The sequence below is a fragment of the Crotalus tigris genome, unplaced genomic scaffold (assembly GCF_016545835.1).
Source record: "Crotalus tigris isolate CLP2741 ecotype Arizona unplaced genomic scaffold, ASM1654583v1 scf7180000017674.1595824, whole genome shotgun sequence".
NCBI classification, from domain to species: domain Eukaryota; kingdom Metazoa; phylum Chordata; class Lepidosauria; order Squamata; family Viperidae; genus Crotalus; species Crotalus tigris.
In genome coordinates this window covers 1,381,665-1,394,790 of record NW_024096559.1, presented here as the reverse complement: position 1 = coordinate 1,394,790, position 13,126 = coordinate 1,381,665, and the positions used below count along the sequence as shown (strand labels likewise).

General features: G+C 41.9%; 1 protein-coding gene across 3 annotated transcripts in view; it reads left to right on the top strand.

Annotated features, from left to right (window-relative positions):
- The window catches only part of ANKRD52 (ankyrin repeat domain 52), a 92,737-nt gene that overhangs the window by 8,259 nt on the left and 71,352 nt on the right, over positions 1-13,126 (top strand). For 2 of the 3 annotated variants that reach the window (XM_039337373.1, XM_039337374.1), the window contains exon 2: positions 10,567-10,650. In XM_039337373.1, the coding sequence (XP_039193307.1) occupies positions 10,567-10,650 (84 nt within the window). Of the gene's footprint in view, positions 1-10,566; positions 10,651-13,126 lie in introns of those variants that run through there. The other variant, XM_039337375.1, reaches the window with a different exon arrangement.

The following is a 13,126-nucleotide window of genomic DNA, read 5'->3' as shown; positions in this document are numbered from 1 at the left end:
GATAATTGATGTAGATAATCTTGCCATATTATGTGGAACTTCTCTTGTCCTATGAATCCTGAGGAAGTGGGTAGGGTGCATCTAGGTCAGTGGTGGCAAACCTATGGCACGTGTGCCAGAAGCGGCACTCAGAGCCCTCTCTGTTGGCACATGCGCCATTGTTGCCAGCAGCAGGTCCATCAGGCCGCCACCGCTGCCCGGAGCAGGAGCCCGCCCAGCACAAAGGAGGCAAAGTGGCCGACTAGCAAGCTCGAGTAGAGGTGATAGAGCAGAGGTCATCAACCATTGTCAATTGGTGGACTGGAAGAAAAGGGAGGGGGAAGCATTTTACATGTGTGCTTGTGCGCACGGGGCCGTGAGCACGCACGCGCTGCAAATGGGGCGGAGCTAGTGCCTGCATGATACTAGCCCTGCCCCATTCTTGCGTGGTGCAGTGCCTTGTATCTGCACCCTGCGGTGCGGCAGCGGCCATTTTTGCACCTTGCAGCATAGTGGCCCATTTTTGCGCCCCCGGTTTTTGCATGCCAGAGGCGGCACTCAGAGGCGCCTCCCTGCCCCCCCGAGGGCACCACAATGCTGATGCAGCCCTGGCACTTTGCAATAAATAAGTGGGTTTTGGGTTGCGGTTTGGGCACTCGGTCTCTAAAAGGTTCGCCATCACTGATCTAGGTTATCCTTTGCAACTTGTAACTTGACTCTCTGCCTGTCCTGACTTTTGCAGTACAAGTAGTCCTCAACTTAAAACCATTCATTTAGGTGACTGTTCAAAGTTACAGTGGCAATGAAAAAAGTGACCTATGACCATCTTTCACACAACTGTTACAGCGTCCCCATGGTCATATGATGAAAATTTGATTGCTTGGCAACTGGCATGTATTTAAGATGGATGCAGTGTCTTGGAATCACCTTTTGTAACCTTCTGACAAAGTCAATGAGGAAGGTAGAGTCATTTAACCGTGTTACTAACTTAACAACTGCACTGATTCACTTAACTGTGGCAAGAAAGGTTGTAAAATGGGGCAAAACGTAACTCTTCTTTAGCAACTAAAATGTTGGGCTCAATTGTGGTTGTAAGTCGAGGACTATCTGTAATGGGGATATGGTTCTGGGAGATTCTCATTGTCTTTTTATGGGAGGGGGAGCTGCTAATCGTTTTGAAAGAAGCTTTAGTGTTCCCCCTTCTAAACAGGCCAACCCTGGATCTGATCAGTCTCTTACTTCAATTTTTGGGGGAAGGTAGTTGAGATAATGGTGACAGATCAGTTATACAGCATCCTTGAAAAAGTGGATTATCTAGACCCTTTTGAATCAGGGTTTAAGCTTGGATACAGGTCTAGGATAATATTTCTCATACTCCTGGATGATTTGGACTTGGATAGTATAGTGCACCTCATTTGGTTGGAGGAAAAGTGAAGTATAAGTGAAGGCAGAAGAGTTTTGGTGGGAAGGTGTTCAAGTTGTTATGGTGGATAAAAATATTTGCTGTTTCCCAGATCATGGTGCAAATTGACTATGCTGTCACAAATTATACAAATTGTATAATACATAAAGCAAAGGGAACATGTTGCTTTTGACCTTTATAGCTTCTTTTAGCTTGCCATCTAAATAGGCCTGCTCACTTTGAATTGTCCCAACCTGTTAGATCATTCTAGGAAGAAAATTGCCACAATTCCATATTTCTAAGAAGCAAGATATGAAGATAGATATGCTGTTTTGGAATAGCCTCCCAAGAGACTGGGTCTTTCCTTAATTCTGTTCAGGAGGATGTTAAAGACTGGGGTGTTTCGAAGAGCATTGTAGTCAGTGTATTTTTTTATTTTTATTGTTCTCATTCATAGTTCTTTATTTGGTTTGGTGTTATGTATTTTGTCTTTTATTTATTTTAAACTTACTGTGGTGGTTTTCATGTTTTTCATATGGTGTTAGCTGCTGTGAATTGCCAGCTTATGGTGGGATGTAAATGTAATTAAATTAAGTTAATATAATAAAACTATAAATCATGTGTTTCTTTGATATGCAAATATACCCCTTGTGGCATACCATTATATGCAATCGTTTGCTTTTCATGTGTGAATGTAGCCATTCATTTTGTCTGTCCAACATTTCCCCATGATGAGTAATGCAGAATGAGGCCTCAGAATGACGCCCCCAAAATTTTGGATGAGACTTTTACTACCTATAAAAGTTGTTGCTGAATTTTAGTTTTTAAAGGGACTGAAGAATGATTATATACATGAAGAATAGTCATGTAAACTACATTGTAATGCAACGAGTTCATATGATTTAATAATTATGTATTATTATTCTATATTTGTTTAATGCTTCTTCTATCACAAAGTTAAATTGAGGTTTATCCAGATCTCTTCCACTTATTTGCAATTGCATAACCAAGTGCAGTTATTGGAAAAAAGGTTGGGCATCATTAGTTTGTACCCAGGAAGAAAATGAAGTATATAATCAGGCTGCTGCATAGTGTCTTATGCCTTCCATCATGGAAGAGCCAACAATCACGTGGAAGACATAAACCTCTAATTATTCTACTGAATTTATTTAAGTTAGGTAGCCTATACTCTGCATAGATGTTGTTGTGTGTGGGCTGTTGTATAGGATGGAAGACCTGATGTTCTCAGCCAACATAAATATTTATATTCCTGGAAGGTAGTTATAACAGTGAAGTAAGCAGGATAGAAGTTGAAACCAATGAATCGTCACTATGTTTTGCATCAGAGGTATTAAAAAGAGCTTGAGGGAAAGTTTGCATATTATGTTACGCACAATAGTTGTTTCATTTTTACTTAGTGTGTTGTGTAAACTTCACTATGGTGATTTAGAAACCATGATATAACTTTGTGTAATAATTTAAAATAGAGTCATCCTTGATTTACAATAGTTTGTTTAGTGACAGTGCAAAGTTACAATGGCACTGAAAAAAGTGACCTATGACTGTTTTTCACACTTATGACTGTTGCAGCATCCCCATGGTCACATGATCAAAATTGGGATGCTTGACAACATTCATATTTATGACGGTTGCAGTGGGGTCATGTGATCACTTTTCTGAACTTCTTACAAGTAAAATCAATGGGGAAGCCAGATTCACTTAACTACCATGTTACTAACTTAACAACTACAGTGATTCATTTAACAGATATAAGATATAAGATAATCTTTATTGTCATTTTTTTACTGTGGGCACAATGGCACACATCAAAATGAAATTTAGTTGCCCGCTCTCAAAGTGAAACACATACATGACATACACCTAAACATACTATATACAACATATGTATAGACCCACACCCCTACATATACATAACAAATAAATATTAAACACTGTCCATCTTGAATATATAACGGAAGGAGGAAGCTTGAGAGTTCACAAGGTTAATGCTGTATGGAATGAAACTCTGGCTGAATCTGGATGTTCTGCTACGGATACCATGAAGCCTCTTCCCAGAAGGTAACAAGGAAAGCAGGTCGTGAAGAGGATGTGTAGTGTCCCAGATAATCTTGCGGACCCTGCTCAAGCAACGCTTCTCTGCTATGTCCTGGATGGGAGGGAGGGAACTGCCAATGATCTTTTCGGTCATTCTCACCACTCTCTGCACCGCCTTCCTGTCTGAAGCAGTGATGCTTCCAAACCAGACTATGATGCTGTATGACAAAATGCTCTCGATTGTCTCCCTGTAGATCAGCGGTTCTCAACCTTTGTGTAACGGCGACCCCGTCACACGGACGCGCTGCGCATGCGTGCCGCCCCCCATGTGTGCCGCGCCCTGAGGGGGAAAAATGGCGGATCGCGTTGTTTGGCGACCCCCATAAAATGGTCGTTCGACCCCAAATGGGGTCGCGACCCATAGGTTGAGAACCGCTGCTGTAGAAAGTGGTCAGGACAGGGGAAGGAAAATGTGCTTTTCTCATGTGACACAGAAAATGCAGGCGCTGCTGTGCCCGCTTCATCAGTGTCTCGCTGTTGAGCGACCAAGCCAGCCTACTCATTAGCTGCACATACAGGAATTTGATGCTGGTAACCATCTCCACAGGTGAATCATTAATACCCAGAGACGTGTGGCTGTGCCTGCCTTTTCTGAAATCGACAATGATCTCTTTGGTTTTTCCGGTATTTAAAACTAGGCTGTTTTCCTTACACCAGTTCACCAACCCCTCAACCTCCTTGCGGTAAGCTTCCACCTTGTCATCATTAATAAGGTTCACTACTGTTGTATCATCTGTGAACTTCACAATATGGTTGGTGGCAAACAACTGTGGCAAGAAAGGTCGTAAAATGGAGCAAAAGTCTCTTAACAAATGTCTTGCTTAGCAACAGAATTTTTGCGCTCAATAGTGGTCGTATGTCGAGTGCTACCTGTACTTATAACATGCCCACTATCCAGAATATTTCATGAAAAGTTACAATCCATAAAAAATACATTACCTTAAATTACAACATATTTAAGAAATCAGTTGATTTGCAGATTCATGCCACATGGAATGGATAGCTAGAATGAAATTCTCCATGTTAACTAAAAGATCTTCCTGACAGTTTGATCCTTTTGACTTTCTGATTCATAAACTGGTGGGATAAGAGGCCAGGTAATGTTGTTCTTATTAGCCCAGGGAGACACAAGTAATTCTCGATTTTCGGCCACAATTGAGCCCACAATTTATGTTGCTAAGCAAGATAGTTAAGTACGGCGACCTCAGTGGCTTGGGCGACGCAAGCGTCGATCAAGGAAATTTGTAGGGCAGTGACATGGTTGTCACCTTCACCTTTTGTGAGGCATTATAAACTAGATTGATTTGCCTCGGCAGATGCCTCGTTTGGTAGGAGAGTTCTCCAGAGAGTAGTACCAGATAGTGGGACACAGGCCCAGACTACTTCCCACCCACAGGGACAGTGAGGCTCTGGTATGTCCCATTCTATTGTGGATTCTCCATCGGTCATGCTGGAGAAGGAGCGTTATCTTACCTGCACGCCTTTTCTCAGCATGACGATGGAGAATCCACTCCCCCCTGTTTAGGTCCGTCAGGTCCTGTGTGAGGGGACTTTTTTCTTTGAGCCACCACATTGTAAGGTCATCAACAGCTACGCCTTCATCAAGACTGGGGATACTGGCCCAGGGGAAGAGGCGTGGCAAAGGGTTGATTGACTTGGTCTCTGGGCAGGAAGACAAGGATCAATCCATTCTATTGTGGATTCTCCATCGTCATGCTGAGAAAAGGCATTCAGGTAAGACAACACCCCTTCTCAACTTTCGGCCACAATTGAGCCCAAAATTTATGTTGCTAAGCAAGATAGTTAAGTGAGTCTTACCTTATTTTACGACCTTTCTTGCTGTTATTGTTAAGTGAATCACTGCAGTTGTTAAATTAGTAACATGGTTGTTATATGAATCTGGCTTCCCCATTGACTTTGCTTTTTCAGAAGGTCACAAAAGGTGATCACATGATCCTGTGACACTGCAACCGTCGTAAATATGAGTCAGTTGCCAAGTGTCTGGATTTTGATCGGGTGACCTTGGGGATGCTGCAATAGTCGTAAGCGTGAAATACGGTCATAAGTTACTTTTTTCAGTGCTGTTGTAACATTGGTCACTAAACGAATGGTTATAAGTCAAGGACTACCTGACAGGAGTACTAGTTCTATTGTTACTATAAGGTTACATTCACAGGATCTTGCAAGACTGATGAAAGTAATTCTCCTTTCCTTTTATCTTCTGGAAAACTAAATAGAGTTTCTTTTGAAATGTTTCTCATGCTATTCCCTCTTCTATGCCTGAGACAGTTTTTACATGTGGTTGTCTAGTCTATGGCTCTCCTTCCTGTCTCCCAGCCTCATTCTGGCATACCATTACAGATCTTGATGATCCAGATCAACAGATGTAAATTCTACCTTATATCCCATGACCGTGGCAAGTTGCACAGAGTTCAGGAAAGTCTATGCAGGAACATCTGCCTCCTTCAAAGATCAGCAAGATACACAACTTCCATTCTCTTTCTCTCTTTTTATCTTGTGGCTTGAAGAAAGGATGGAGGCCCTTTATTGCAGTAAAATCGGTTTTGTGTTGTTTTTGCATGCTCCCAACACATTTATTCCTTCTGTACTCTTCGCAGGTAGGATATTAGAAAAGAGCAGAATAACACAGTAGCCACAAATAATGGATTGCCAAAATTGTGAACTCTTAATAATAATAATAATAGTAAAGTTGGAAGGGACCTTGGAGGTCATCTAGTCCAACCCCCTGCTCGGGCAGGAAACCCTACACCATTTCGGACAAATGGCGGTCCAGTCTCTTCTTAAAAACGTCCAGTGTTGGAGCATTTACTGCTTCTGGAGGCAAGCTGTTCCACTGATTAATTGTTCTCACTGTCAGGAAGTTTCTCCTTAGTTCTAGGTTGCTTCTCTCCTTGATTAGTTTCCACCCGTTGCTTCTTGTCCTGCCTTCATGTGCTTTGGGAAAGATTAATTCCCTCTTCGTTATGCAAAGCCCTTGCGAAATTGAAACACTGCTAATCATGTCCCACATCTTGTTCCTTCTCTTCGTTTTAAAACTAGACAACCAAATTCTAGCAACCGTTCCCTATATGTTAGCCTCAGTCCCCTAATATCTTTGTTGTTCTCTGTCCTCTTTTCTAGAGATATCAAACATCTTTTGACATCGTGTGACAAAAACGGATGACAATATTCCAAGGGTGGGTAACAAGGCATTAAAGAGGGTATTAATACCCACGTGATCTTGATTCTATTCCCTTCTGTAATGGCCTAGCACTGTGTTGCCTTTCTGCAGAGGTCAGCACAATGCTGGTCATATTTACGTGATTGTCTACTAGACTCGAGGTCCCTCTCACAGTAGTACATTGAGCATGGTGCCACCTATGCTGTACTTGTGCATTTGGTTTTTCTTGCCTAAATGTAGAACCTTGCTTTTTTCACCATTGAATTTCATTGTGTTAGTTAGTGCCCAGTGTTCAAGTCTGTCCAGATCCTTCTGTATCTGAAGCCTGTCTTCTGGAGTGTTGGCTATTCCTGCCAGCTTGGTGTCATCTGCAAATTTGATGAGTTCCCCATCTATCCCTTCATCCAAGTCGTTGATGAAGATGTTGAAGAGTACTGGGCCCAGAACAGAGCCCTGGGGCACCCCACTACACACTTCCCTCCATATAGATGCAGTTCCATTGAGGACCACTCGCTGAGTACGGCCGGTCAGCCAGCTACGGATCCATCTGGTGGTGATTCTGTCTACCCCACATTTTTCTATCTTGTCAAGTAGTAGGTTGTGATCTACTTTATCAAATGCCTTACTGAAGTCCAAGTAAATTATGTCCACAGCATTCCTCTGATCCACTAATTTTGTCACTTGGTCAAAGAATGCAATAAGATTTGTCTGGCATGATCTATTTTTGACAAACCCATGTTGGCTTTTAGTAATGACTTTGTTTGCCTCTAGGTGTTCGTTGATTCATTGTTTGATTATCTTTTAAGGATCTTCCCAGGTATTGAGGTCAGGCTGATAGGTCTGTAATCCTGGATCATTTTTTTCCTTTTTTGAGGATGGGGGAACTACATCAGCTCTTTTCCAGTCCTCTGGTAGTTCCCCTGTGTTCCAGGATCTTTGAAAAATATAGTTCAGTGATTATGAGATCACATCTGCCAGTTCCTTGATAACTCTGGGGTGTAATCCATCTGGTCCTGGGATTTGAACTCATCTAGGCTGGACAGGTGCTCCTAACCATTTCTTGCCTATCTTAACTTGTGTTCTATTCTGTTTTTTATGGCACTATTTTTGATAGGTTGGTCTGTTTTTCCCTTTGTGTAAAGACAGATGCAAAAAACGAGTTAAATAGTTCTGCTTTCTCCCTGTTGCTTGTCACCTTCTTGCCACTTCCACCCACTAATGGACCAATCATTTCCTTCACTTTTTTCTTGTTTTTTACATGTTGAAAGAAGCTTTTTTTGTTATTTTTGACTTTGGTCGCAAGCCTTAGTTCATTTTGAGCCTTGGCTTTCTTCACTTCATCTTTGCAGGCTCGGGCTATTTGCTGATATTCTGACTTAGTTATGTTCCCCTCTTTCCACTTTCTATACTTGTCCTTTTTATCTTTCAATTTGTCAGAGAGTTCTTTATGCAGCCATGCTGGTTTCTTTTGAGAGCTGTTTTTTTCCTCTTTGTTGGTATTGTGCTAGACTGTGCTTTTATTATCTCATTTTTCAAAATTCCCAAGCTTCTTGAGTTGTTTTCCCCTTGAGGATTCTCATCCATGGAATCCTTCCCAAGCCCTCTCTAAGTTTATTGAAATTAGCTCTCTTGAAGTCCAAGACTCTAGTTTGACTGTGTTCTATTGGTTGTGCTTCTATAATGTTGAATTCTAATATTGCATGATCACTTCCTCCCAGGGTTCCTATGGCTTCAACACCGTCTATCATTTCATCTCTGTTAGTGAGAATTAGATCCAAAATGGCTAATCCCCTAGTTCCCTTCTCTACTTTTTGGGAGACAAAGTTGTCTGCTAGGTTTGCCAGGAACCTGTTTGATCTTCCACTTGGTGCGGAGTTTGTCTCCCAGTTGATGTCAGGGTAGTTAAAGTCCCCCATTACTATTGTGATGTGCTTCCTACATACCTTATTAGCTGACTGCAAAAAGTTCATCTATTTCCTCTGTTTGGTTGGGTGGTCTGTAGTATACACCTATGGCAATGTCATTCCCCCCCCTTTTATATTGACCCAAATGCATTCAAGACAGTTTTTATCATTGTTGTACTCTATTTCTGTGGGAGATGTAGTTATTTCTTATATAGAGAGCAACTCACCTCCTCTTTTATTTGGTCTGTTTCTTTTAAATAATTTAAACCTCTAGCTGTGTGTTCCATGTGTGAGTTTCATCCCACCATGTTTCCGTAATGGCAACAATATCGTATCTGTCCTCATTAACCTGAATTTCTAGTTCACCCTGTTTGCTGTTCATACTCTGTGCATTGGTGTATAAACATTTGAGTCCTTTGTGAGTGGCTCTGTGTTTCCTTTCTACATAGCCTGTGTGGTGCCTGAGTTCCCCTAGTGTCTTACCACCTATTTGGTTAGTGCACTTTATGTGGCACTCGCTATTAGAGGCTTCATTTTGATTGATAGCAAGGTTGGTATTCTTGTCCACACACACATCTATGCTACATGCACTGATAGCCCGATAGTTTTTAAATTGCCGGGGACAGGGTTGTTCCGTATCAATTAACTCCCTGTCCCCGCTGTTTAGTTTAAATTTCCCTCCAGAAAATCTGTGAATTTATAGCCGAGTAACTCAGTCCCTATTTTTGATGGATGCAAACCATCTCTTTTGTACGTCTTTTGATTGGACCAGCTACTGACATCGTGACTAATATATCCAAAGCCTTCCCCTTGCATGTATAGTGGAAAAATGGCAAAGAAGGTCTACAGTAGTTTTCTCTTCTTCCATCACCTTAAAGCAGTGGTTCTCAACCTGTGGGTCAGGACCCCATTTGGGGTCGAACAACCATTTCACGGGGGGTCACCAAACAACGCAGTCTGCCATTTTTTTCCCCTTTTCCTTAGCTGTGCTACTCCCTTTTATTCTATTGGCTTTTGAAAGCCAATAGAATAGACTCTCTTGAATAGAGTCTAATTCTATTGGCTTTCAAAAGCCAATAGGAATTGTCCAGGCTGTCTCTGCCCTGCTGAGCCCGCCGAAAGTCCCATTCTGCAAACGGTGCTGCACCAGTTGAGTAGTCCTCGACTTACGACTGGTTGAGTAGTCCTCGACTTACGACCGGTTGGGGGTCGCGGCATTAAAAAGGTTGAGAACCACTGCCTTAAAGGAACTTGCGCATATGGTAGCTATGATCAGTTCATTTATCCTACCCTCTTCATCAAATGGTGGTATGGATTATTTTGTGACTAAAGGATTACACACTGCACATGCCGAGATGACCAGAAAAAAACTAGCACATTTGCTTTCTGGTGCAGTTCATCCTCAACTTACAAATGCATTTGGAAGTGGAATTTTGGTTGTAAGTCACAATGGTTATAAGTTGAGGCACCCATATGGTTGGACCCAATTTTACAATTGTCTCTATGGCAGTTGCAACTCACAGAGTTGTAAGTGCGAACCCATTCTCCCAAATAGGTATCTTTTGCCGAAACCAGTAATGTAACCACAGGATGCTGCAATTAGTCATAAATGTGAACTGGTGGCCCAGTGCCTGAAGTGTGGTCATGTGGCTAGAGTGGGATCTGACATTTTAGGGTGGCTGGAAGTGTTTTGCAGACTAGACCACCCTTTCTGAGGCCATCTTAACTTCAAATGGTCTTTAAACAATCAGTTATAAGGAGTGTATCCAGAATGCCGGATATTTTGTGTGAGCAGCCATGATGTGATCTTAAACGTCCAAATGTGCCTCCTATTTGAAGCTGATTATTCAATCACATCACCCCTTCTGTCTAAGGACCTAAGATACAGTGCGCTTTGTAAAATTCTTTGTTCAGATTTGTGGGTTTCTGCTATTAATGGTTGATTTTTTTTCTTAATTTAATCTTAGTGTTTTCTATTTTTATAGCCTCCTCTGGTCCAAGCCATTTTTAACCGTGACATAGAGGAGGTACGGTCATTACTGAGTCAGAAGGAGAATATCAACGTGTTGGTAAGTGTTGGAATAATACTTTTCTCTTGGTAAAGAGTTCTGCTTGATTCTGTTTCTCTTGACTTTGTACACATATATTCCCCCAAAATTGGCCTTTCCTTCCAGCTGGCTATTTTGTGTCCTCTTTATCACCTGAACACCACATGTATAATGTGTAGATCAGTGGAGTCATGTTTGTATTCTGCCATGAGGATCAGTCATTAGATGTGACATTCCCGCATCATAGACAGTCAGGGTTTGGTTGGGTTCTCAGTGGGCCCTTTTCAAACAGTTTTTCATATCTTGGCATTGGTTCCAGATTTGTAAGATGATTATAATAATTAAATGATTTTAAGGTTGTTCTAGTTATAAATAGATAAGGATAGCAAAGTACTTAGTATATTCAGAATTAGTGCATAGCACAGGGATTGTTCATTATTGGTAAATAGCTACTTTGTTGGGAATTGGCTGTATAGTACCAGATGTATTGGTCTAGTTGTACTGAGCAGTGGGTGGCACCGAAATTAGCAGTTGTGCTTGGCATGAAACATGTTCTGGATTAGTCTTGTGGTCTCTAAGTGAGAACAGCTAGTGTTGTATGTTTTTTTTTTTAATTTTATTCTTGTACATCCCATGAAGCTGTATTTGGCTTTTCATTCCATTCTAGCTCACTTAGCAGAGGCACATAATACAATTCATGCCTATTTAATATATATAAATCTTGCCACAAATTGTGCTATTTATGAGCTGATTTGATCTCAGAACCAGGGAGTGATATTTGGATTGTCAAAATCTGTATTGCATTCATTTTGAACAAGATTATTGTTTTAATTGGTGTTGACTTTTAAAACTTTGTTGCATTTGCTTCTAGGGGCACAGGTAATCCTTGACTTACAACCACAGTTGGGACAAGAATATTGCTTGCTGAGTGAAGCAGTGGTTAAGTAAGATGCCACATGATTGCTTCATTCAAAAACCACAATCCCGGCAATATTTCTGGGTGGTTAAGTGGACAGAGTGAAAGAGCTGCCTCCCAAGGAATTTTGGCTCAAAAGCCCACAGGGAAGATTTCAATTCTGTTTCTGCAGCCTGCCAAAGGATTTCCCCTTCCCTCCATGCATAAAACGGAAATCCTTTCTGGGCCTAAAGGAATGGAGATTTCTGCAACCTGCAGGAGGAGTTCAGCCCTCCTTCAGCCCCTTCCTTTGCAATCTTTCCTGACTGCTTTCTATCCAGCTTTCTGGGGAAGCCTGCAGAGAAGATTGCAAGTGGTCAGATGGCAAATGGTTGTGGGGCACTTGGCAACCAGTCACTCTGGTTGGCAATCTGGCTGCCAAATATCTGTAATGAGGTCATGGAGTAATTGTGGGGGGGATGCAGTGATGTTTTAAGATGGCCGGAAGTGCTTTATGTTGGTAAAGCACCCTTGCCAGCTGTCGTAATTTTGAATGGCCTTTAAATAACCCGTGGCAAATTGAGGATGACCTGTAATGAAAGCTAGAGTTACTAAAGTAACTGCCAATTACGGATAGTCCTCTATTTACAACCATAACTGAGCCCAACATTTCTATTGCTTAGCAAGGCAGTTGTTAAGTGAGTTGTGCCCCATTTTATTTTATTTATTTATTTATTTATTTATTTTAAAATTTATAAGCTGCCCCACTCCCGAAGGACTCTGGGCGGCTAACAATAAAAAACACATAAAACATAACAGGACAACAGTACAAAGACAATCATCCAGGGGTCAGGTTTTATAAACCCCAGGCCTGCCGGAAAAGCCAGGTCTTAAGTAGCTTACGGAAGACCAACAGGGTGGGAGCGGTCCTAATCTCCGGGGGGAGCTGGTTCCAAAGTGTGGGCGCCATCACAGAGAAGGCCCTCCTCCGTGGCCCCACCAAATGGCACTGCTTGGCCAACGGGGCCTGAAGGAGGCCCAGCCTGTGGGATCTAACCAGACGTAGGGAACTATGAAGTAGTAGACGGTCTCACAAATAGCCTGGCCCTGGGCCATATAGGGCTTTAAAGGTAATGACCAACACCTTGAATTGGACCCGGAGACCAATAGGCAACCAATTTTACTCTTTCTGCCATGGTTATTAAGCAAATTACTACAGCTATTAAGTGACTCATGTAGTGGTTAGGCAAATCTGGCTTGCCCCCGTTGACTTTGCTTGTTAGAAGCTCCCTAGGAAGGTTGCAGACGACCAACCCAGGACCTGGGACACTGCAGCCATTGTGAACACATACCAATTGCCAAGTATATGAAGTTTGGTCATGTGACTGTGGGGATCATAATTGTGAAAACTGCTTGTAAGTCATTTTTTTCAGTGCCATTGTAACTTTAACAGTCATTAAGTGAATGGTTGTAAGTCAAGGACTACCTTTGGAGGATCTGTCACAACTTCAGACAGCTAATCAGCAGCCACTTGTTAAGGTTTTCCAGAGTTAAAATTTTCCCACTGAAAATATTCTAATTCAGGTGAATTTAGGCCTTGAG